This window comes from Vulpes vulpes, chromosome 16, assembly GCF_048418805.1.
Source record: "Vulpes vulpes isolate BD-2025 chromosome 16, VulVul3, whole genome shotgun sequence".
NCBI classification, from domain to species: domain Eukaryota; kingdom Metazoa; phylum Chordata; class Mammalia; order Carnivora; family Canidae; genus Vulpes; species Vulpes vulpes.
The window spans coordinates 8,748,984-8,776,248 of NC_132795.1; the positions used below are offsets into that span (position 1 = coordinate 8,748,984).

The following is a 27,265-nucleotide window of genomic DNA, read 5'->3' on the forward strand; positions in this document are numbered from 1 at the left end:
GAGTCCCACATCAGGCTCCCTGCTTCTCCCTCTGCCTGTGTCTCTGCCTCTCTCTCTCCTCTGTGTCTTTCATGAATAAATAAATAAAATCCAAAATAAAGAAAGTCAGCAATGACCTCATCTTACAATAAGTACGTGCTTCATAAGTACTTGTGTAATACAAAACTGAAAGAAAAATGTAAGCACAAAAGAATTAAACACCTATTTCACCCATATCTATACTAGATCAAAAATATTTACATGTTATTGCAAACACTGAAAAAAATGTTTTTCCCTTTAAAATAAAGAAGAACCAGAAGCAACATGGCTGACTTACATTGTTACAACAAAAAGGGTGAAAATGGTTTAGGACTAGTTATCAAAAATCCTATTCTGGGTCATCATTTTCTCACACCTGTATTTCTGCAGTGGCCTCTTAACTGGCCTCCCTGTCTCCATCCTTGCAACTCCCCACCACCACCACCCTTCCCCACCATCCCAAAGCAGCCAGAGTGATCCTTTTAAAACTTATGTCACATTGTGCCGACCCTATGCTCAGTACCTTCCAGTGTTTCTTATTCTGTTCAAGTAAACCCCCCAGATCCTACAGGAACCCCATGATCTGCAAAACCTCTCCCATCTTTAAAATTTTCTTTCCTACTCATTGACTCCTTGGGCCCATGACTGCTACAAGAAACCAGTCAATATTTCAAAAGCCAAAACAGTGCCAGGCCCAAAGAGGCACTCAGCAAATATCTGTTAACTAGACAAAGGGTTACTTAACATCAGCTGTAAACTAAAATGCATATGAAGTGAAATTATTAATTTTGTTCATATAAAATGTTAATCCTCATTTTATGGTATGTCCACAAAGCAGATAATCAAACCAAATATTTTGTGTTGAGTCTAGTAATTAAATATGTGCATTTGACAAGCAGAAAACCAATCCTGCTTCTTTTAGGTATTGCAAAGAAAAATAAACATTTCTCATCACTAGTCAATTTATTTCACATCAGTGTAGGAATGCCCAGAATTTTTGCAGAACTGAAGAAAAATGGAAATGCTGATTTGTAATTTAGAAAAAAATATGACTGAAGTTAGTAGCTGTGATAGTGAGGTAGCTTTGTATCTTCACAGTATCATTCCAGTGGCATCTTGTGCTCCTAATGGTTGTTGACTTTCCTGGACATGTCAAGAGCTTTCCCTCCTCATGAACCTCACACATCTTTCTTGCCCTGCCTTAAACTTTCCTCTGCTTATTATCCCTCTGGTTTGTTTTCCACTGGGGTACCATGTGGCAAAGATCTTTCTTGATTCTTAGCAAAACTCTCTACCTCCTCAATCTTTTGTTTATTGATTTGTTTGAGATCTGTTCCTTCTATTAGACCAAGGGCTTGAGTGAAGGGATGGTATCTATTTGTGTACCAACATATACCTATCACCTCACCCATGCTGGGGACGTAACAGGCACTCAATTAATGTTTGGTAATTAAATGAATGAGAGGATGAAAAAACTTGAAATTTTAAAATATTTCCAGTGTATCTTCATGCAGCAAAAAGTGTTGTGGGATTATGATTAATCTTGATGATTCACATGAGCTTCTTGACAGAGCTTTTCTGATTTTAAGGATCATATTATATGATTTTTGAGTGATAGTATATACATGAAGAGTTATATAATTGACATTTGCCTTTCTGACTTTTAAGATCATTTATTTTTGGCAACTTTATTAAGGTATAATTTAGATACCACAAAATTCACTTGTTTGAGGTGTCCAATTCGATGATTCTTTTAATCAATGTATGGAATTGTGCAACTCTTACCACAATCTAATTTTCAAACATTTCCAACAATGTCCTAGAAAGAAACTTCGTATCTATATGCAGCTACTTCTCATTCTGACCTCTAGCCCAGGTGGCCCCTGATCTATTTTTTGTTTCTCGAGATTTGCCTTTTTTAGGCACGTTACATATACTGAATTATATAATACGCGGTCTTTGTGTTTGGCTTGTTTTACTCAGTATAATGTTTTTTTAATTTCGGGCATGTTGCAGCAACATGTGTCAGCATTTTATATCTTTCTATTACAAAATAGTATTCTAGTTTAAGGATATATATTTTGTTTGCCCGTTCATTTGGATCATTTCCACTTTTATGACTATTGTGAACGATACCACTATGGACGACCTTCACATACAAATCTTGATTGTGGAGATATGTTTTCATTTCACTTGGATGAATACTTAAGAATGTAATTGCTGGGTTCCATGGTAAACTTATGTTTAACTATTTAATAATCTTCCACAATTTTGTCCAAAATGACTGTACCTTTTATGATTCTTATCAACTGTGTGTGTGCGGGTTCCAATGTCTCTACATATATCATTTATTTTTATTCTGTTCCTGTTAGGTGTTTTTCCCTAGGGAAGATCAAAAGCCAGTAGAAAAGATGATAGAACTCTTCATGAGGCTAAAAGAGATTCTCAATCAGATGGCTTCTGGCACACATCCGCTGCTAGATAAAATGACATCCCTGAGACAAATGCATCTGCCCAGAAGTGTTCCATTATCACAGGTAGGAAAATCACCCAGTAATACATTTATTGGGAAATTCCTTTTGTCACATTAACTTTTACTTGAGATTGGTTATAATACATTCAGCTACAAATATAGTATGTTGGGAAAAAGCACCTACAGGAAAACTCTTCTACTCTGGCAAAAGTTTTCTCCACTAAGTTAGTGAAGTTCAGCATTCTGCATTTATATTTGGGATACATACTTTAAGGGAATTATGGAAGCTGTACGGGTACTCTAAGCACTACCAGGTTTTCTTCTGTATTGTTCTCAGTAGCATTTATAGCTTTATAATGTTAATAAATCTTGGATTTTTATCTCATAGGCAATGTACAGAAGCAACCGGATGAACACACCCCAAGGATCATTTAGCACCATCTCCCAAGCATTGTGTTCCCAGGGAATTACCACTGAATATTTAACGGCCATGCTGCCCTCTTCTCAAAGGCGAAAAGGCAACCACACCAAGGATTTTTTGACTTATAAATTAAGCAAAGAACAGATTGCTTCCAAATATGGAATTCCCACACATACCAGTAAGTACGCTTCAAAATCAGCACAGTAACATCATCTCCTGACAACATTGTCTACTATAGCTTAGCTTTTTATAATCAATGAAGTATTAATTTTCTCCAACACTTTGACAGCACTTACCACACATCAAACATGTTTGCGTATTAACTGATTCACACTTCACAACAACCTAGGAGGTGTGCATCTCCATCTTAGTAAGGGGAATTGAGACACAAATAGACTAAATACCTGGCCACAGTCACCCAAACTGAAAGTGTCATAGCTGTGATCTGAACTCAGCGATCTACTGCAAGGTCTTAATTACCACACTGAGAATTTGCCAGTCACAACTACACCATCCTTGCCAGTAAATAATTTAAAAAAAAAAACACAAAACCATGCTTTAAATCTGCTTAGGTCAACATTTTTGTTGACCTCCAGAATTAGAAAAGTTCTGAATGCAGCAGAACTATAAACATTTAGGGGCACATCAACCCCATGATGCTTGAGATGCGAAATTCCATCAACTGAGCTCTTCCACATAATATATGGATATTTAGTATACCAATTGGATTGACTCATTTATTCATCTTTTTATTCATTCAACATTCAGGGAACAACTCTTATGTATCTGGTACTACTATTCTAGTAGCAGATTTTTGTATATGTGTTCTTAAATTAAGCACTAGTGAGATGAATCTGTTGGGAGATATTCTGAAATGTGATGTTCAACCTCTCTAACTCCTTTTTAGCAAAATGCCATCACTTATTATAAGGTTGTTGAATGGGTTAAACTTACATACCTAAAAAAAAATTGTTACTACACTTTCTTCCTTTGATACCAGAGGCCTCATAACCATTAATAAGAAGGGAAGTAGAAGACATGTATCTTTGAGTGTGATAACAATAAGCTGTGTCAATTTACCATAAGGAAATAGATTTTAGATACATATACTAAATGGTTTTATTCACTTTTTCTTTCCAGCACCATTTTGCTTCTCCCTTTATAAAGACATCATTAATATGCCTGCTGGACCTGTGATTTGGGCCTTCTTAAAACCTATGTTGTTGGGAAAAATTTTGTATGCACCATATACCCCCATCACAAAGGCAATAATGGAAAAGGTTTGACCATCATAACTCAAAGTTTCTATCTTGAATATTAAGATGATTTTTAAAGTAATCAACTTCCAAATTTACTTTAGCTGACTCCGCTTTCTTTATATCTTACCTACTGCTACCCTTGGCTTTCTGAAACTCTTAATTCTCAAAGTCTGCTCTTTATATGTGTAAACAATGTTGATTGGTTGGTAGCTCTTCAAAGAGACAGGAACTGTGTAGACCCTTGAGAATGAGATTAGTTGAAGCAAGACCTCAGATTTTTCAGCCTGTCTCCAAAAGCAGAAAAGTTTTCTACAAGCAGTGTCTAATTTTCAAAGTGTGTAAAAATAATGGCACTAGAAAAAAATGATATTAAAGCATTATATAGCTAGTTTGAGCAAAAACAATCCCTAAATTTTGAAGTTTTGGCTTCATATTAGGTTGTACAATTCAACATGTTATGTTTATATAAGAGATTGATGTCGAGAAAGACATTATTAATAGTAACTGTACTTATCTACCTAATTTAACCATAGTTACATTTCTCTACAACTTTTAAAGTTAGCTTTCATGATTTGAATTATAAACGTGCTATTTTTAAAATGATAGAGTGAAAGTAAAAAAAAAAAAGTCTCTGCTTTACCATTACTTGGTCATTAGACCATAGTTTAAGTGAATATGACATCAGTTTAGGTCTATATAAAAATGGACATGAGTTCATCACTAGTTTCTAAAAGGTTCTTTGTTTTTATTGTTGCATTTTAATATCTTATATGCTTTATTGGCTATACCTCTGTATAACTTTGCATAAATGAAGTCATCACCTGCCTATTTCCTAAGTGCAGTCATTTTTTTGTCTTTCCTTTTTGTTTGGTTCTCTTTTTCTCTCCTCTTGATCTTACTCTTTCTTTCATGTAACTAATGAATTTTAGCATTCAAAAATGTGTTTTCCTGTAATTTATGCACATTTCTCTAATTCTTTATAGGTTATTATGCTACATATCTATTCATATGCAGAGTTTTTGTCATTGTTTGCATTATTAAAATGGGGTTGCATTGCTTTATTCACACAACAATACCTTGTGGAAATTCTTCCAACTCAGTTGGTGTAGTTTAATTCATTCTTTTTGAAAATTGCAAACTTTTTCATATCATAGAATTTACTCAGCCAGTCCTCAATTTTAGGGCATTCATTTTGTTTCGAGTGTTTCCTTCTAATTTTTTTGCTAATGTAAATAATGTGACAACAAATGCTCTCGTGCATATTATTTATATGTTGGTATTTTTATTTTAATGAGATGATTGTTCAGAATTGAAGGATTGAGGAATAACATATTTTATTTCATGACTGTTATCAGATTACTTTCCAAACAGGGCTGTAACATATTCATTTCCACCAGTGGTATGTGAAAACATCTTTCTCATATCCTTGAACTAGGGTGTTTCTGTAGTAGTAAAGTTAAATGTGTCACTGGAAAAAATAATTTCTGAGAACTCCAAAAGGTACATCTTCATTTTGACTCTAAATTAACTGTGGACAGTGAAGCAAACCTTACAGTTTCCAGAATTTTTACAAGTGATCTTGACCCTATAAAAAGTCGCCACTTAAAAACTCTGACATTGTGGGGTTTCTGACACTATGCTTTTACTAGCTCCACCTTTTAGAATTGTTTCTTAAAGCTCTGTAACATGACAACCTTAAAAATGCCTTTTTGAAATATAGGAAAAATAGTAATGGGCTGGATCTATTTTTGTTTCTTTGTCTTTTAGTCTAATGTCACTCTGAGGCAGCTGTCGGAATTAAGAGAAAAATCTCAAGAGTGGATGGATAACTCGCCACTTTTCATGAATTCCTTCCACCTGTTAAACCAGACGATTCCCATGCTCCAAGTAAGACATGGCTCTGTCTTTCTCTTTCATAGGAATTGTAATTCTTTAGATTTTAATCACCTTCATTATGGGAATGGGCAGGTAGTAACTCAGAATCCATATTCAGTAGATTAAATTGCATCTAAGAAAAAGTCTAAGACAGGATAATAGATCTGTGTCACTCCCATTCATAGTCCTCTTCATCTCCTGTGGTGGGTCCTCTCTCTGTAATTCAGAGAGAAGCCATCTTATAGGTCGAACTTGACTTAAATAGTGACTTAAATCTTGTTTTCCAAAAATAAAATGCTGTAAAAAGTACTTTAAACATGCTGATATTATTGGTTCCTCCACATTAGATTATCTTTAGCTATTTTAACAGAACCAGAATTCCTAAAATATTAATATTCTGGAGAAGAATGTTAAATTTGGGGAATTCTTTGGTTGAAACATACGACACTCTAGGTTAAAGATTTGACAATGCAACTCAAATACAATGCACACTGGCTCAAAAGTGTAATTGGCAATTCTTGCAAAAGATTCAAGGCTTTCTGAAGATGATGAAGATCATGTAGGGAAATGTTCCAATCACAAACAGAGCTATTGACAACTTAACGATGGAGCAGCAGAGTCAGGCCAGTTACCAACTAAAGAAGAGAAAACTGGCAGGAAGGATGGCAACCTAGGAACTTGAAGAGAGAATGCCTTCCATATCAGAATATTGAGAGAGGCCCATGGAGAACTGATGGAGAGCTAAAATATATTTGCCACCCACCTCAAAAAGGCCTTCTTATAATCGTGCTCAAGAAGCTAAACATAAAGGATTTGTGTCACACAACTTTGTCAGAAAAATTACAACCAAATGATGCTTTTCTCAATCTTTGTTTTGACTAACAATTAGCTCATAGTTACAATTACAATCTGGCTTTTACTGTAAATAATACATAAAATTTATACTATAGTACGATAAATGATAAAATACATTTCTGAAAAAGATACTTAATAATTTTATTAATAGAGGAACGTAAACTTTCATCAAACATCTTCCCCACAATTTACTATTTAGTGTGGTTCTAATTTTCTAATTTTATGTATGTTCATTTTAATTGGCCTTTTTTTTTTTTTGATGAGTCTTATATAACCAAGACCACTTGAGTAGTACATTATTGACATATGTATTTTCCTAAATGGAAGACTGCTCCTTTTTTCCTAAAACTTTTTTCCTGTGGAGCAGAAAAAAACTCTACACATATGATTTCATTAGGGAAAGTTTTGTTGGCCAAAGTAGTGAATTAACAAAAGACATGATCTAAAAAAAAAAAAAAAAAAAGACATGATCTATGCCTAGTAGTTCCAAAATGCAGTAATTTGCTGTGGAGAAACTCTGTGACCATGTCCATAAAAGGCCCATCATCTCATCAAAGTAATTTTCTGGTCTATGCTAGACCAGAATAAATCATCATTCTAAGCTATTAAGGAAAAACTTATTTCTACACATGTACACAAATTTGAAATTTAAAACTTTTAGGACAACACCTGGCTTTGCCAATGTGAAGCCCAAGGCAAAAGATTAAGACACTTGATCTACAGTTTATGAATCTCTAAAATTAGAATCTTTTTTTTTTTTTTTTAGATTTTATTTATTTATTCATGAAAGACAGAGAGAGGGGCAGAGGCATAGAGAGAGGGAGAAGCAGGCTCCTTGCAGGAAGCCTGATGTGGGACTCCATCCCCAAACTGGGATCACACCCTGAGCCAAAGGCAGATGCTCAACCGCTGAGCTACCCAGGGATCCCTAAAATGAGCATTTTGATAGCCACTTCATGGATGTGTGAGGATCATATGTATGGAAGTATATAAAAACAGTATTACATATCATAAGACTGTTTGGAAAAAGGAGTACTGGGAGAATGGCAATATGGATCAGGGGGTCAGCTCTGAACTGCAACTAACACAGTGCTTTATTTATTAGTAATGCTCTGATTCAGTTTTTTCATGATGCACAAATTAATTCCTGGTAAATAGAATTTAAAGGACTTGGGTCATCATGTAGCTGCGTGATAGCCATTGGTCTGCATGCTGCCAACTTTTCTTAGACTTATAGATTTAATGAATTAATTCTATTGTGTATATGCTCTGTTAATACATATTATTCTTAATCACTTACCTCCGTGATAACAAAACCGAAGACATTGGTAAGAAGGACAGAATAATAAGTGGTACTGAATTGTCCTCTAAAGGGAAAACCAACTTAAGCCTGGCTCACATAAAAAGTAGGCCATAAATTAACACATAAGGTAAACATTTCTTTAATCAAGTTGATTTCTCTGCCTTCAACTTTCCCCTTGGCCCTTACTAATTTTGTGTCTGTAGGCAACCTCAAGGTGTTAGGGAAAACTGTGCAAGAAAATTAAGGTAAAGTGTATTAGACAGTGCCCAGTACACAATAAGATCTCAGTAAGTGTTACCTAGTTGTACTTCTACAGTAGTAAAAGCTGTGTCTCCTAATTTGGAAAATAGCTATAAAAGTCTTTATATGTTAAAGCATTTATGCTTTTTAAAAAATTTTCAGCCTTTCCATGGATATAGAGTAATTTAAAGTTTTATTATCAGCTCATTTTTCTGTGTTCACATAATTGTGCTTTTTACAATATAAAATGATATTATAGTAATTTACATTTAACTGTTCTGATAAGATGAGCCATTCATTCTTTCTTTACAGAAAAGTAACATGAAGCTGGAAAAAAGCTGAGTGCTTGCTGAGAGCCCATAGCTAGGAAGTAGGAGAAGTGGGATACAATCAACTGTGTTATCACAATTTTGAGGAGTTGTTTTAGTTTATTTCAGTTGAACAAAATTCAACTATGAACCACTACAATTGCATACAACATATATCAAAAAACAATGTAGTGGCCATGGGTAAAAATGACTTTTAACGTTGAATATAATTTTCTGATGTTGATAATTAGGGTCAGAGCTGGCTACTTTAGCTTGCTGACCAATTTGTGTCTAGTGATTCTTTCTTTCTAGTCATTAGCAGCCATATACCTTCTCTTTTCTTTCTCAAGGATTTTTATGTGAGGGCTGCAAGGTGATGCATTTATAATGTGGAGTAGTGGTTACTTCATTTCACTGTAGGTGTTGTTAGAGAAACGGTGATTAGACAGACATGTTTTCTTCTTCTGTTGACACTGATTCCCTGTTACTATTTGTTAGAATACTCTAAGGAACCCCTTTGTGCAAGTTTTTGTGAAGTTCTCTGTGGGACTCGATGCTGTTGAACTATTGAAACAGATAGACGAACTCGGTAAGTCCAGATTCACAAAACTTTGTTCACTAGTCATGTCAGAAATATGAGAAACATGGTTGCATATGGAAACTTTTTGTTTTCTTCTGTATTTGATTTTTAGCTAGTTATTCTAAGAAAAGTAAAATCCTGTATATCTTATTCCTAGATCATTGTATAATTACAAGTAATAACTATTTGGATGCCCAATATCTGCAGTTAGTTTCAGCATTATATACTTCATATAAATGCAGTTTCCTACAATCATTGGTAGGTTGATAGAAATAAGAGGACCCCTTTTTTTTGATAACTTGATGAAAAGCAAGTCCTTAAGGACAAAGGAAGATGAAATGGTTTATTTCTGGATATATTTAATATTTTATCTCCACCAGTCTCAGAATCATTTTGACCAACCCAGAATGTAACTGGATGAGGTTATTGAGTTAGCAACAGCAAAACAAAGCAATGAAGAGACTCAGAGGAAAATAAACTTAAATCAGTATTCAAGGTTGGATCCTCCTCTCACGGTCATTTAAAAGGAACAGGCAAAGAGGATCAAAGGAACCTGTCTGAACTTATGCATTCCCTCTGCCACATCTCCACCTTCAACCTAAGGGATGCAAGACATCTAATTCAGTCTGTGTCTCATTCACTGTTGCTATGCAACCACAAGTATTTGGAAGAGATTGAGAGCATCAGAATTTGGCTGCAGTGGAGCAGGTGCCCCTCCTCCTCGTCCCTGGTACTACTGGAACAGAAGTAACACAGGTTGTAAACCAGTAGGGAGGAATTATGCTTACATTTGTCTTGTATATAGTTGTGTGCACGTTATGATAGTTGACTGAATTTTGATTAAAGGAAGATATTAGTGGATTTATTCTCTAAAAGTATCATTTGGGTAAGAAACCATTTGATCAAAATATTGGAGATACAACACAAAGTTCTTATGTAAGTTTTATCTTCCTAACCTCATATGGGAGGGGAGTTCTAGAATTTAAAATTAGACTAAAATTAATGTAGCAGTGAGACTTGATGTTTGTATAATTGTATATGTAACTCAGTATCTAGGAGTTTATATAGTTGGAACTAAAGGAGCGCTGACCCTCATGGGTCCTCTTTGAGCCTAACTGCCAGCGTTTCTAAGGAATCCTTGGTGTTGTGTTGATTTTCAGTGGCCACTGGAGGCCACTGTTCAACCACAGTTTTGCCCCTCCCCCACTAATGTCTATATCAAACAAACCATTTCACTTTAAATTCTAATGAGAAATGCATTTAATAAGTTGCCCTCTGTGAGAAATTAAGTCTTACGTTGGACTATGGAAGAGTCATGTTTGGGTTCTGTGAGAAGGGATTTATGATACTCACAACATTCTTGGTATTCACGACGATCAAGTCAGTGAAAATTTAATTGGCCAAGTGATTTATTAACTTGCAATTTCATATTTACCCTTTGTCTCGGTTGATTTCCTCATAAGGAATCATGAAATTGAAGAGCAATTAAATCCTCTTTCTTCCAGAGTAATTACCTGAAATAAAATCTTGATCATTTTGTCTAGATTAATACAGATATCAATAGAGATAACTCATATGAGGTTTTAAATCAAACATTTTTAGAAAGTTGTTCACTATGTGGCATAGATTCTCACAGTCTCCTAAGAAATGATTCTGTAGCACAAATTATTGAATGGTAGAGTTTATTTTTTCTACACACGCTACATAAATTTCCCTTTGTTTAAATTCTTACATTCACATTCACATTCCCTGAACAAGGAAAGCATTTCTGTTTTACTCGAAAGTTTTGTCTCTAGTTTTCTTCCTGACTATATGTAAATGTATTTTTTAAATTATTCACTTTTAGCCACTGGTTAATTAAATTGTAGCAGAATACACTTTTAAGTTGGCTTAAGTTGGGTATCACTCTCTGAACTTGGGTCTACTGTGTTGGTACTAGCTCAACTTTCTCTTCAATGAATATCTGCACACCTGGACACATTTTCCCAGGTGTTACTTGATATTTTTATTACCAGATATTTTAGAGTAAATTCTACAAGTTCCTATTGTTCGTTATCTATTAAGTGGTAGGCACTGAACAAAAAGTCAGTATTTTGTCTCATTACTACTAGAAACAGCATTACAACATTATAATATGTGTTTTGTCTGTTTTGTTTTGCTTTTTTAGATATTCTAAGGCTGAAATTAGAAAACAGCATTGACCTCATTGATCATCTTAACACACTATCCTCCCTGACAGTAAATATTTCCTCCTGTGTATTATATGACCGTATTCAGGCAGCAGAAAACGTAGATGAAATGGAGAGAGAGGCCAACAGGCTTTACAAAAGCAATGAACTCTTTGGAAGTAAGTGTTATTCTACTAGAGTTTGAGCTTCTCTTTGTACTAAAATTGGCCAAATTCTTCCTTCACCCCTTTCATCCAGAACTCAGGAAAGTAGTGGCAGGGGGAGGGGTCACTGTGCCCTCTGATGTCCTGAGAAATGAAAACCTTTCATGTAGTCAACCCACTATATCGTTTGACGAGACTTCTGCATATGTGTGATTTTGTTGGCATGGTTAAGATGAAGACGAAGACTGAAATGGATTACATAGTTACAGGGTGAAGTTGAGTCCATAATCAGTCAAGATTATTCATTTTATTGTGTTTTTTTTTTTAATTTTAGTAAGTGGCTTGGAGTGATATATTTAATCTGGCCACTTAGTTTGTAATTATATTCTCAGACCCCTGCTTTGAATCTCTGAAGTTGTCACTTCCAATTAGCCATCTTTTCTGTAAATTAGGGGCCTGAACTTAGTGTCACATTACAAACTCAATTGCCTGTTTGGCTGCCCCCTAAGTGTACCCTCCAAACAGTGAATAATGTCAACCATAAAATAACCTTTCTGCTGTTGTTGCCATTTTATTTTTAGGTGTTATTTTTAAGCTTCCTTCTAACAGAAGCCAACATAGACGCTATGACTCTGAAAATGTGTCTCTTCCTCCTGTCATAAAATATACCATCCGCATGAGTCTCAAGACTGCACAGACCACAAGAAGCATAAGGACCAAGATTTGGGCCCCAGGGCCACACAATTCTCCATCACATAACCAGATCTATGGCAGGGCTTTTGTTTACTTGCAGGATAGTATTGAAAGAGCAATCATTGAATTGCAGACTGGAAGAAACTCCCAAGAAGTAGCGGTTCAGGTCCAGGCAATTCCATATCCCTGCTACATGAAAGACAAGTAAGTCTGGGTGGTTGTAGCCCTTTTTAATAGCCTTTTTTTTTTTTTTTGATAACTCATTTCTGTTTATCCATTCACATGGATCAAGATCTCTTCCACCAAATTGTTGTCAAATGCTCATTTCCAGGAAAGGGTCCACACTACAGGGCATGGCTCTACAACAGCTGCTCATTGTTACCAAAATGATGGCAAAGTTCTTCTCAAATGATTCAGGTTTTCTTGATCATAACCCTGAGCTTCCCAAGGACCTTGGCCCTCAAATCAGGAGAATCAGACTCCACACCTGAGTGCGTTGCTGCATGATTTTGACACTACCCACTATGTACTGGTCTTCCCTTTCTCTAGTTAAAGGAGGGGATTAAATGAGTCAATCTTAGCATCTCTTCCAACTCTCAAATTTCATTAAAATTTACGAGCATATGGCCAATCTTAAGGAAAAATTTCAATAAAACATATCACTGATCAACTCTCCAGGATAAATATTATGCTATCTGAAACTACGTTATGCACTACTAGTCCGCTTGCTAGGAATCTTTATCTAAAATGGTTTGCTAAATGAACAAAAGATATAAAGACCATGATTTAGACAACTGAATTTGAATGGCCAAGAAATCTACCAGGTGGGTAGCACTGACTGGCTCCTCCACTTTGACCACAGTTAGTCTCATCCTCCTACATAAAAGCTGGAGGCTGAATATTACTTTAAAGACATTGCACTTGTTATCCAGCCCAGTTACTGCAGTTTATATGCAATTCAGATGGTTGTTCTGGACTTTTTTTTTTCATTTTTCCTTCTATTGATGCATCTGTCTCCTTTGGCTGCTTCAAGAGCTATAGATGAAATGAGGTTATGTAACCCTTGTTCAGTAGCGATACAGGGAGACGAATGAGGATTCCATCAGTGGTTGTCAAGGTCAGCTGCTTATTGTGGAGGCCAGTCAGTCCTTTGCAGCCTGAACTGTGTGTGAACTGCAATGGCCTGCATGAATAGTAAAGACCTGTGGGTTCAATTAAAAGAAAATTCTCATCTATTTTCCTCCTCATCTTTTTCTCCTTGTAAATTTTGGTACCTAAGATTGTGGGTGCCCGGTTTTCTTTTTAAGAAGAAAAGTGACTCTGTTCTGTCTTCTTCATGGAGCAGAATGATCCTAATATCTTCCACATACATATAAATTCTTTATTGCATACAAGGTGCTCCCACATATATTATTTCCTTTGTTCTATACAATGACTTCAGTAAGATAAGCAGGAGCAGGTATCATTAGTTGTATTTTCCTGATGAAGAAAACTGAAATCCAACCCCCTAAAAGGGTTAAATAACATGTCCAAAGTTGTACAGCTGGTACCTTACTTGTCCTTCAGTTAGGAGACCAGCATTTTCTTCTTTATATTAAACCAAACCTAAACCAAACCAATCTCAAAATACACAATCACGTGGAAGAAACGTTACAGGGGATATGTTATTAATGAATGAGGGCCTTTGCCTAATTCTAGGGCCAGAAATACCATTAAGGCTGGACCTGAGCCAAGAGAAAATTCATTCAACAAATATTGTTTAAGTGCCTACCTCATGCCAGACAGTTTCCCAGGAATGAAGAAAATTGGATATGGCCCCAATATCAGTCGTCCCTCATCCAAAAAAAAGCCCAAATAACCCTTATATCTTTGATGGTGATACACTTCTGATGGCTAAAGTTATAATGAATGATGGTGATGTCATGTTCCATTAATATTTGCATTTTTCATGAGGAACTTGAAGGTAATACCTTAGCCTTACAGATTAAAAAGGAAATGGCCTTGGTACCTATCTCCTCATGAAAATGTCAGGGGAGCCTACTATGGAAAACAGGTCAACTTACAGTTCCTCTCTTTGAAAACTACTCATTTGCCCTACCCCATAAAAAGGTGGCCAATGTTAGAACCATGATTCTCAAATTATGATCCCTGCACCAGCAACATCGGCATCACCTGGGAAGTTGTCTAAAATGCAAATTCCTTGTCTTACCCTAGATATAATAAATGAGAAGCTTATCAGTGAGGCTTAGAAATTTGTGTTTTACTAAGCCCTTCAGGTGTGTGATGCATGGTTAACTTAGAGAAACACTGCATTGGAACTTTCCAGGACGGGCAGGCCACTTAGGAGTATATTTGCCGCCTGATGAAGCCTTCCAGTGACTGCCTAGTTCAGCACATTATCAGAAAAGACATTGCTATACTACATGTGAAACATCTCGTAGAGCATTATTTTGAGGAATCGAACTTCTTTGTTTGCATTTTAAATTGAATGCTTTGAGTTGTATTTTATTTCATTTTGGGAAATTTAGTTTAATAATAAGTATGAGCTTCTGAAGAGTAGATAAATACAGTAATTTGGGAAGATATGGCTTTTAGCTAGATAAACCAATCATCATCTAATTTTATATCTGCCTTTTAGATAAAAATTTAGACAGAAGGGTTTTGAGTTTTGCAATTATATCTATGTAATAATTATTTTTCTAGATAGGACATACTCAAACACACTCTAAACAATATGATAATTTTATCTAACAATCCAGAGTTGTTTTTTACTTTTGCAACATTACAGCAAGAAAATCATGGCCCTACTGTTAAGTCGGCTTCACACTTCAAAAACAAAGGGGTAATATTAATAACTATGCTCAATTTCAAAACAGGAGCATCATTTCACTGTAAGAGGGAATGTGTTCTTTATGTATTACAGTCTGCACAAATGATACTCATTTGGGTCACTGAATTTTTTTGTTGCTTTTGTTTTTGTTCTTTTTTACAGCTTCCTAACCAGTGTCTCTTATTCTCTTCCAATTGTGCTCATGGTTGCCTGGGTTGTATTTATAGCTGCATTTGTAAAAAAGCTTGTTTATGAGAAAGATCTCCGGCTTCATGAGGTATGTCGAGAATCTCCTCTTATGAATAAGATCTATTTGTGTAATAATTACTATGACTTTCATCATGCCTATTCAAACCCAGAAAGCCTGACCTGTACATGAATTAAAAAGAAAACTACTTTATGAATCAAAAAGGCAACTGATATGGCAATATTTTGTTTTCTCAAAAAGTTACATAGCAGTCATTTTATAAGTCCCTCTAAGAGGGGATCCCTGGGTAGCTCAGTGGTTTAGCGCCTGCCTTTGGCCCAGGGCGCGATCCCTGGAGTCCCGGGATCAAATCCCACATCAGGCTCCCGGCATGGAGCCTGCTTCTCCCTCTGCCTGTGTCTCTGCCTCTCTCTCCCTCTCTGTCTATCATGAATGAATAAATAAAATCTTAAAAAAAAAGTTCCTCTAAGAAATGAAATATAAATAATTCTGAATAAAATCTGAATACAATTTATGATCCTAAGAATAATTTTTGTCCAAGAAGTTCCTATAGGACTTAGGATCTAACACAGGAAGTTTAAATAATAACAGTAATAACTGTTGGCATGGTAACTAAATGAGTCCAAATGAAAATAGATATAGATATATAGACGTAGACACAGACACAGACACAGTCATAGACAGACAGATGGCTTGTTTCAGCTCTCAAGAAGGAAATTCTCTTTCCAGTATGCCTTGTCTTCTTCGATTATCTTCTCCCCTATCTTCCATTGACTGGTGATTTATAGACTAAGAATTTCATGTTCTGCTACTGACTAGGTTAATAATATGATGATGAAAGACAAGACCTGCGATGTAAAGCATGATCTCTTCTTGAGCATGCTCATCATTATCTCCAAATCCAAAATATCTTACTTCTTTTTAGAGTTTATGAAAAAGCATTGTGTGATTTGGGGACTGTATTGGAATAAGAACTATCTTATCTGCTCATCCTGTAATGAGTCCATTCTTACACTCACTCATGGAGCGAAGAGAAAGCAGAAACATTTCAAAACTGGGGGACAATAATTATTGCAAAGCCTCGCTGACAATCTGAAATAATGAGGTTAGAGTAACCTGTTAGTCCACTTGTGCTTTTCAAACTTACTTTGCCAGTGCTTCCAGGCAATTGATTATTTCTCCTTCCAAGGTACAAATTACTGCTTCATGTTTTTGTGAGCTCAGCATCAGGCTTCCAGGGGTGTCCTGGAGTTTGAACCTATACTTCTTACTTTTTCTATTTGAATTCTGGTTGATCCTCACAGCTGTATTTTTTTTTTTTTAATTTCAGTTATAATTTGGTAAACCCCTCATCAACTGGTTTGAGCTCTGTTGTATTTAAGATGGAGTGCAATGCTTTCTTAATTCCAATTTAGAAACTTGAATCAATGCCCTCAACCAGAATTTTGGTTGCAGGCTCCTACCTATATTTTTCTTTCAGGTTCCTGTACTCAGAAGTGAATCTTCACAGATTAAAGGAAAACTTTAAAGTAGAAAACTGTGATAGAAACTGAGTTCTTTTCTACTTCAAAATAAATATCTACTTTAAAAATAGTACTTGTGGTAGAAACACACAGTAAATATAAGTATTATATTGTATATATATGTGATACACACTATTATTTTGTGTTTGAAGATGATGCTCTTTGAATATATCTATGGATGTCACACACACAAAAACCAAAGCGTAATGAATAGTTCTTTCTTAATTGAAGACATGAAAGATGCATTTTTAATGAACCACTTTCTGTTTGGTAGCTTTGTGTCTTTGTTTTACATGCATTTACTTTCAAAATTTAATTACCTGATCTTGCGGGTCAAAGTCCGATAGTGGAAGATCACTGAACTTGGCATCAGAGAATGAGGCTTTGAGTCTTCCAGTTCATAGTCACTTGGACTCAATCCATTAAACTTTCTAGCTGTTACCCTCTAGACTTAATTCAGCAATACATTTCCAAAATGTGGCTCTATTGTCACAACAAAGAAGGTTGTCTATTTTTATCAGTTCTAAGGCAAACATTTTTTTTCTTTGCTTCTTAATGCCTCTGAAATTGGGATGCATTTGATAAGGTATCATCACTTATTTGGTGATTTTTCTTTCTTGCTGCCATGTCAAATAATGGCATGTCTTAAAATCAGCATCCTAAATTCAAAGGAATGCAGTCTATTTGTGATATAAATTGATGGAAGTAGGGGTGGAATGAGTGGAGTATTCTCAATGCCTCCTGCTCAGCCTTCCAGTACTGCCCATGGTTCTTATCTTTCCTCTTTCTTTTTAGAAGTGAGGAAGCTGAGCCCAGTAAGTGAGAAGTGACTTGCTGAAAACTGCAGAGCTTGTTAGTGGTAGATCTTGTTCTGGAACTCCAATGTCTTGACTTTCAACCAATGCTTTTCCACATCATAGCTACTTTCCCTCTCACAATCTTATTTTGATAGCATGGACCCCTAAAGACTTTTGAAGATGATGATGGATAATCTTTTAGGTTCCCAGAGACTCAAAATCACTTTTTAATACCATCATTTTAATATTCACTAGGTTCTAAAGCTTTTAATTCCTACATCGTTTTAATTCAAAAAAAATTTTTTTTAGAAAGGTTAAAAAAATACCTTTTTCTTCTCTAATTGTTCTTAAATCTGGGCAGGAAAACTAAATTAGTTGCTATGTCGATGAAGCCATTAATCTTTGACCTTGGTATAGTATGACTACAGTGGATTCCTTTAAGTTGTTAAAAGAATTAGCACAAATATTAATGCCCAATAAGTTAGTTGATGAAATTAAGCCTGTAGTTTAAAAAGAAACTATTTTGAAATACCTTTCAGTTGGATTTTGTTCTGTGTTTCTTGCTTTTAACATTAAAATATTAAAGGTAAGCCAAAACTGATTTACAACACACAGAAAAATACTTTTTCACATTATTTTCTTGATTTATGGGTTAGCTTCTAATATGTCATTTATGGGGATTTCAGTGCTTATATTCAGCTTGAGAAAAAATTTTGGAGTTCTTTCTCAGTTCAGATAAATAATCTAAAATATCTCTGGTCTGGAGAGATGGTGTCAAGAATTATGTAAGGGATTTTTAGTCCTTTGGTGCTTCACTTTAGACAATTTTTGTGTCTTCTTGATAGACACTATCCATCATACTATTGGGAATTTGGAACATTTCATGTAGTGACCCCAATATCCTTTATATCTTACTAAAAAATAATAGTAGAAATATCTAGTGTTAAGAAAATAATTTTAACTGAGTTAGAAAATGGTATTATTCCGTATAAATTAGTACTTGACATTCTTGTTGAATTTAATGAAGACTTTGTTGCCAAGTAAATATATGAATATTTGTGATTTCTTTTCCCGAAAGCGTTAATGTCAATCCCCGTGCAAAAGCTTTTCTTGAATGTGGCAACACATTTATCCCAAATCTTACACAATCTCTTCTTATTATCTTCTGCCATAAACTGGAGCAAACTCTGACCACTGTGTAGAGGGGTTTTCCTTGAGCAACAGGTTATCCGATATTGATGAATTGCTTCAGGCAGGTTTGGGAGGCTTGAGACAAGTGATTCTTTGATTGCAAAGCTGGCACCTGACATATGTCACTCTGAGGAGCAACTAATGACATCCAGGAAAGCATAGCCAGACGTTCTCTGTGGGCCATCTTCCATCAGCAAGTTTGGTCTTATTTATTATAACGAAGTTGGCAGTGAATCTGGATAATTTATGGATGACTTACATGCTCTCATTGCTCTTTCTCTTTATGAATAACAGCTGTTCTCCTCGTGGCATAAAATCCTGAAGTTTAACACTGAAGTTTCATACTAGAATGTTAAATAGTGAACACTTTTGGAAGCATCTTAGTCTGTTTCAATAAGAAGCAATGATCATTCTCAGGAACTTTTACCAACTCTCAAGAATAGGAATCTGATCTTGAGTCTTGAAAATTTCAAAATTACAGTGATATATACCTTAAGTCTGGTCTTCAGCTTTGCCAGAATATCTTTTAATAAGGCTGTGAATGGAGAATTTTCTAAATATATGGGTTTTATACCGTAGCTATCAAGTGTTGGGGAAGGAAAACATGTTTGTACACACCAAGTCAGCTTTATTTCATGTCGTTGATATTGTCCTAGATATTTTTAAGCCACCTTGTGAAATATATTAGCATTGTCTCCTACTAATATATACTGCTATTGGAGAGAAAATATTTTTTGTATTAGGCACATGAAATTAAGTTGTGAATATAAGCTTTAGAGTAGTTATATGGGTCTCCTAACTCCATAGTTAACTATAAACTCAGTTAAATCTCAAAACACAAATAGGAAAGGCAAATAAAAAGAGCTAACATATCATGACCATATATGAATAGATGAATGTCTCTAAAATGCAGTCATCAAATATGACACAATAATTTTCTCAAATGGGTGGGGAGCAGAGAAAAAAAATCAAAAGTAAGACCTGTGAAATATTTTCTCACATTGAAATGTGATTTTATTTTCAATGATAGATGCATAGCGACTGGAGGAAACCTTTCCATAGTGCCTCTTCGCTCCATGCTGATTTTTTTTACTTTGACCCACACTTCCATTCCTATGGAAACATAAGTTGAGTCTTTACTGCAAAGGGCAGGAGGGCCTGGGAGGAGAGTAACGGTAAGGAGGGAGGAGGGTGAGGAACAGGGCAAAGTTAAGAGGAAAAGTCACAGGCTTTTTCTCAGTGGTGATTAGCTTAAGGCCCACAGCTTAGACTGTTGGCAGTCAGGTAGCTGTTTCCATGGCAACAAGAGGAGCAGCAGAGTTATCAAAATGTGATAACTTGCAAAGGCAGAAAGTAAAATTCACTATTTTATGTGTAGAGCAAAAGATTTGGCAATTTTTTTTTTCTAGACAAGTTAGTGTTAAAGAAGGACACTGAAAATCCTTGATTTCACGCAAAATACTGGATTATTATAAGCTGTTAGTGGAGTATTTCTTTTTAAAAATGGACTGTTAGGTTCATAAGCTTAGCATTAATCATGTATTATTAAAACTAGAAACCAGGATATCCAGGTTCTGCTGAAGGCAACATGTCACCAAATTCAAGACAACCAAGATCCAGGGGAATTTAGAAATATCAGAATCCCTTTGAGTTAATGCTCAAACACATCATGTTGATCTGTTTTCCCACCTTGGTGGAATGCCGTGGCCTCTAGAGATATCACTGAGTTATTAAAGAATGTAAGTTGAGAGAGAAGTATAGATGATCTCAGATACATGAGTTCATTTTGGGTGCATGAATGTCTTTTTGGAAAACAAAGATGACAAACCTGCCCTAAACTACCAGTTATCTTAAAGGTGGGAAAGCTGTACCAAAAGTCAGAAAATCTCCCTTAAAAGTTTCCATGTTTTAATTCTTAGGGGTCAAGTTTATTCTCTTTCTCTCAGGAACAAGAGTACTGATTGTGTTGTCCATTAATGTTTCATTTTTTTTTTAATGGAGTTTTATTATCTCAGTCACTACAGCATTTGAAATAAACCATGTTTTCCTACCAGCTTAAAATATTCATGACTGTACAAATGTCAAATTCGTGTTGTAAAATTCTGCAAGAGATACCATAAATTTTGATAATCTATTCTAAACTAATTTAATCTGGATACATCAGTTAGATACCAGTTATAAAATGAAATTGAAAAAAAAAAAAGAAGCTCATCATCCAAATTATCCATTATACTGGGGCACTCTGAAAGCATATAATTTAAAATGGACCGATATAAATGGTCATATTCATTTTACATAGCAAATACAGACAAATCCTCAACTTATGAAAATTATTAAGATGCTTAGTTCCATATATATGAAGAGTCTCATGGGCATTTTGGCATGGTGCAGAAATAATTGCTATTTGAGAGAATATCAGTTCAAAAGTGACTAATGCCTTTTCCTTTTCACAGTACATGAAGATGATGGGTGTGAACTCCTGCAGTCACTTTTTTGCCTGGCTTATAGAGAGTGTTGGATTTTTACTGGTGACCATCATCATCCTCATCATTATACTCAAGTTTGGCAATATTCTTCCTAAGACAAATGGGTTCATTTTGTTCCTATATTTTTCGGACTATAGCTTCTCAGTTATTTCTATGAGTTATCTTATCAGTGTCTTCTTCAACAACACCAATATTGCAGCCCTGATTGGAAGCCTCATCTACATCATTGCCTTTTTTCCATTTATTGTTCTGATTACAGTTGAGGATGAGTTGAGCTATGTAATAAAAGTATTCATGGTGAGTCAACTGTCACAACTGAATGGCCAGGGGGTGATAAGAATTGATTCTTTTTATGTTTTTAGACTCTCTAAACCGAAAGTTCGTTTGTCTAATTGAAAAGTTCTGTGATTGCAAAATAAGCTTAACGTCCTGATGATAGTTTTTCCTACATTGTTGTATACTGTACAAGCAGTATAATACAATGAAAAGGAAACTTTCCCCCACAGCTTTAAAAAATCATAATATTTAATGCTGTTAAGAAATAATTTCTGAAGAAAGAATAGTTATAATATGTAACATTTTAAAGATCATCAAAAATTCTGACTTCTTCTCTGGTTGAATTCCTTAAATATCTTAAAGCCCTTATTTAACTGGAGTTATTCTCACATGTGAATAACTTTCACATTTTTCCTAATATACAATATAACTTACAGGCATACATACAAATGCACTGACAGTATATTATCAATTTTGAGTCCTTTTTTGCTTGTTTCAATTCAAAAGTACTGAATTAATTTAAGAAATTTAATGAAATCATTAAGAATACTTACTTTGGAATTTGAAAGGCAGAAAACTAAATCTCATTGAGAGTCATATTGAAACTTTGATATTTATGGAAATAGAAAGTATTAAATAACTTTCATTTAACGTTGACTACTTTGGGTTAAAATGACATTAGATTTCTAATGTGTTGCATTAGAAGTATTCAATCAAGTCATATTTTAGTATATTTTCGTTCATAATACATCTGTTACCTGTAATCAATTTATGAAATAAAAATATCTTCTGGGGCAGCCCCGGTGGCGCAGCAGTTTAGCACTGCCTGCAGCCCAGGGTGTGATCCTGGAGACCCGGGATCGAGCCCCACGTCAGGCTCCCTGCATGGAGCCTGCTTCTCCTTCTGCCTGTGACTCTGCCTCTCTCTCTCTCTCTCTCTCTATGAATAAATAAAACTAAAAAATCTTTAAAAAATTTTTCATATATATATATATCTTCTGGTTCCTAACTGTTTATATGATTTTAGTCTTAACATTGCATTACCCTGTAATTACCTATATGATAAATTGCTAAGCAATATTTACCAAGTTTAGAATATACATTGTGGATTTTTGACAAATCTTTTCCAAGTTGTAATTTTGCTTCTTTTGTTTTCTGCTGTTCCTCTTCTCTTCATTCATTCATTCTTCTCTTCTTGGTAACAGACCTCTGTATTTTTAAATATGCTTAGGAAGTTAGTGTCAATTTTACCTATATAAATGTCCAAAGTTTTAAATATGGTTAGATATTTCTTGTACAAAATCTATAAGAACTATCATTGCTGTTTGTTTTCTTCACAGAGCCTGCTGTCGCCAACAGCATTCAGTTATGCAAGTCAGTATATTGCAAGATATGAAGAGCAAGGCATTGGTAGGCCCACTTCCTTTAAAACTAGATTATAGCATTTGCATCTGCAGTATGTCTCACAGAAGTATAAATATATATGTTCACTTTTTAGGTCTTCAGTGGGAAAATATGTATAGTTCCCCAGTTCAGGATGACACAACCTCATTTGGCTGGCTGTGCTGTCTAATCCTAGCTGACTCTTTCATTTATTTCATTATCGCGTGGTACGTCAGGAATGTGTTCCCAGGTATGAACATGCTTCCTACAGAGATATTTTTCTATAGTTTTCATAATTATAAATCAGCTAATAAATATTTCCTAGTATTTGATTTGCCATATATAGTCTCAAAAAACCATACCAAAAAACCCAACTTAAATCCCAAAACTAATGATGATTTTCCAGGATGAGCTAATACACTGGTGAATTCCTTCATTTCCTTTATTTTATTTTATTTTATTTTATTTTATTTTATTTTATTTTATTTTATTATTTTTATTTAAATTTTAATTAGTTAACATATAGTGCAGTATTGATTTCAGGAATAGAATTCAGTGATTCAGCATTTACATACAATACCCAGTGCTCATCCCCAGCACTTGCTCTCTTAAATACCCATCATCCATCTAGTCCATCCCCCACCCACCTCCCTCTATCAACCCTGTTTTTTCTCTATTGTTAAGAGTCTCTTAGTCTTGCTTCCCTCTCTCTTTTTTTTTACTCCCTTCCCATATGTTGTACTGTTTTGTTTCTTAAATTCCACATTTGAGTGAAATCATATGGTCTTTGTCTTTCTCTGATTTATTTCATTTAATATAATAGACTCTGGCTCCATCCACATCATTGCAAATGTCAAGATTTTATTATTTTTGATGGCTGAGTAATATCCCATTGTGTTTATATACCACATCTTCCTTATCCATTCATTGGTCTATGGACAATTTGACTCCAGTTTGGTTATTGATGATAATCTTATGTTCCTACAAAGGATGGAGTGGATTAAGAAGCATGGAATCCAGTCTTTCCAAATGCACTTTTGAGATGTGATAAAGCAAACACCAGGTTTTGTAATTCTAAGAAGAATTTACCAAATTCTAATGGAAAACAGTCATTGGGTTCCCCATCCAGGTCTCAAGTAGTCATCACTTTTAATACGATTGGGAGCTTTTCCATTTGTACATTTTCCTTGTGTTCTAAATGAATAAAATAATATTGTCCCATTTATAAAATTCCTATAAAATACAAATATGTAGAGATAGAAAGCAAATCAGTGATTGTCTAGAACTTGGGGTAGAAGCAGGGATTATCTGTAAATAGTCATGAAAATACTTTTTGAAGCTATATTGCATGCATGGTGGTGATGGTTGCAAAACTTTTTATATTTACTAAAAATCATCTATCTCTACACCTAATGAGTAAATTTTATGACATATAATTATACCTCAATGAAGCTGTTTTTAAAAAAGAATAAAAGAGAGCTTATCTTTTTTGCTTTACTTTGGAAACTGAGATTACCCTTCAGTTTGATATGGATCAAAAAAATGAAAATACTTTCTGAATCATATATAATGTTCTGTTTAGTTTCTGATACTTCATGTCAATAATCAACTAATATTTACTCTTCCTAATGTATTTTTGTTATAGGTACATATGGTATGGCAGCTCCGTGGTATTTTCCAGTCCTTCCTTCCTATTGGAAGGAGCGATTGGGATGTACAGATGTGAAGCATGAGAAAAGCAATGGCCTTATGTTTACTAATATCATGATGCAGAACACCAATCCATCTGCTAGTAAGACAAGTAGGTCAACGACAAGCATTATTATGACAGAAGTGATATAAAATTTACATGACTAGTGATTTTAATTATGTTTTTCTAAATGGCAAAATTATCATCCTTTTAATCATGGATGAATGTCTACACATATGTGTTTAGACTCTTACGACAATTAAACAGTGGCTTTTTCTGGGCTCATTAGCTTGGTTGGTTAGCATATGGCGCTAATTAGGCCAAGATTGGAGATCCCTTTGTGGTCCAGTTAGACACACACAGAGAAAAATTTTGTTCCTTGGCCACAGTCTACACCCCTAACTCCAGCCATCTGTCACTAGTCAAAAAAAAGTAACCAAGTTACAAGTACAGATAATATATCATAACTCGTCATCAACACTGGACACAAACAGTTGAAAGGTCATGACTTGGGTAAGTAGTGCCATTTTTATAAAGTAAGGATGACCCATATCCATGGTCTACATGTGATGCCTGAAACACATGTAGATAATAATCAGATGAATTGAATTCTGTAAACCACAGATCTGAGCTGGCCTTTCACTATAGAATCAACCTTGTAGATGTTTTTCCATAAGTTGGTATTATCTTTTCTGATCAGAGAAATAAGACTTAGATTATCCTTTGAATATTTGAGATCTGTTGTATAAAAGAGAATTTATTATTATGATACCATATTCTACAACTACCTATTCTGACAGAGAAGGGTGATACCAACCTGGGAGAACCTGGTTCCTCACTCTCATTTATTCTTTAACCAAATGGGAAGGAAACTAAAGATAACAGATCATTTGTTTCCAGAATTATTTTTTATTTAGAGGGCTGTATTGTTATAGTCTTCAATTTTTAATTAAGGAAAGGTCTAGCTCTAGTTGCATTTTCCTTCTTTGTGAGCTTATAATGTTTCTCTTGGTTTCCCTCCAGGTCCTGAGTACATGTTTCCCTCCAACATTGAGCCTGAGCCTAAAGATCTCACAGTTGGGGTTGCCCTACATGGGGTCACAAAGATCTATGGCTCAAAAATTGCTGTCGATCACCTCAATCTGAACTTTTATGAAGGACATATTACTTCATTGCTCGGTCCCAACGGCGCCGGGAAAACTACTACAATGTACGTTACTTGTTTAATAGTTACTGTCACTGCAGCATATTACTTAGCATTTCCTCGCCTCTTTCATAAAGAATCACATTATGACGTCTCCCAGATGGATTAAGGTAGCTCACTTTGTATACTGTAGAATCGAGTCCAAATCATAGGTACCAACCTGTGAGCTTAAAGGTCAGATCAGGCCTCAGTACTTCTTAAAATTTTTAATCCAGGGACAATATTTTAAAATGGAGAAATTTCCTAATAAGAAAAAAATAGTCTTGACGTTTCTTGGGTAATAGGAAGTTCAGGCAACATTGGGTCCATAGTCCTAGGCGAGGACAATTGGTGGGGGCTTACTGGTGGCTGTTCTCTTAAAGGGGACATCTGCCTTCCGATTTATTCCTGTTCCCCCCAACTCTGCACTGTCTCATATGCCCAGTCTGTTTCATTTATTTGCATTTCTATTCTGGCCCGTGTATAATTTTGAGTTTACACACTCTGCTATAAACACACTCAGCCCCAGCTGTTCCTTGCCTTGATTCATGAAGAAAGAAAAGAATCACCAGCCATCAGATATAGATCAAAAGGGCTAGGAGCAGTATATGTGCTGTTCTTTCTCACTCTTCATTTAACTAACATTTTCCTGTGTCCAAAAGGAGAAGAGACTCAAATGTTGTTGAAGAGACATTCTTTTGAATTTTTTTTTTGTGACTCACCGCCAGCGCTCCACATGGCTTAGCTCGAAGTCCACACTAAGATGCTGTTGCTACCCTCGCCCTCATTTGAAAAAATATGTCAGTTGCTGGATATCCTATTTAATATCATCATAAGTAAGCTCAGTGACTGCCAAAATATATTCAAATTAATTTTTCTTTTGTAAATAAGAGGGGACAAAGGAAGGTCATGGAATGAGTAAACATGTAGCTGCTCTTATTTATATGGCCTGTTTAAATTCAAAGCTGGCTTTCTAGTGAGCGTACAGTGCTTAACAACATGATTTCTAATAGGCAATAGGAGACCGATGAAGAAAAGGGATGGAGAAGGCTTTTGAAAAGGCTGTAATTTTAGCTGAGGAAGTCTCAATTTTATTCTGCTGAATATAAAGAATGAAGTATAGTGTACGTAGTTCAATGTGTTTTTATGGGAAGAATTGCATATAATATTGATTCCCTATCAAATCCATGGTGGTCATTTAAGGTCTATAATACACAAGGTACAAGGTACTAGTTAGGTACTGAGAGAGTGATGAGAAAATAGGTCCTTTGCCAGACCTCATGGAGCTTACATTTTACTGAAGAAGGAGAATATTAAAAAATTGCCCAGTTTACTAACCAT

The 27,265-nt window shown here is 35.2% G+C and overlaps 1 protein-coding gene across 1 annotated transcript in view; it reads left to right on the forward strand.

Annotated features, from left to right (window-relative positions):
• The window catches only part of ABCA12 (ATP binding cassette subfamily A member 12), a 283,751-nt gene that overhangs the window by 213,211 nt on the left and 43,275 nt on the right, over positions 1-27,265 (forward strand). Inside the window, exons 19-31 of the mRNA XM_026002201.2 lie at positions 2,391-2,555; positions 2,880-3,090; positions 4,053-4,192; positions 5,939-6,058; positions 9,251-9,341; positions 11,500-11,679; positions 12,246-12,561; positions 15,350-15,464; positions 21,360-21,689; positions 23,009-23,078; positions 23,167-23,301; positions 24,697-24,852; positions 25,765-25,951. Coding sequence (XP_025857986.2) covers positions 2,391-2,555; positions 2,880-3,090; positions 4,053-4,192; positions 5,939-6,058; positions 9,251-9,341; positions 11,500-11,679; positions 12,246-12,561; positions 15,350-15,464; positions 21,360-21,689; positions 23,009-23,078; positions 23,167-23,301; positions 24,697-24,852; positions 25,765-25,951 — 2,216 coding nt within the window. The remainder of the gene's footprint in view (positions 1-2,390; positions 2,556-2,879; positions 3,091-4,052; positions 4,193-5,938; positions 6,059-9,250; positions 9,342-11,499; positions 11,680-12,245; positions 12,562-15,349; positions 15,465-21,359; positions 21,690-23,008; positions 23,079-23,166; positions 23,302-24,696; positions 24,853-25,764; positions 25,952-27,265) is intronic.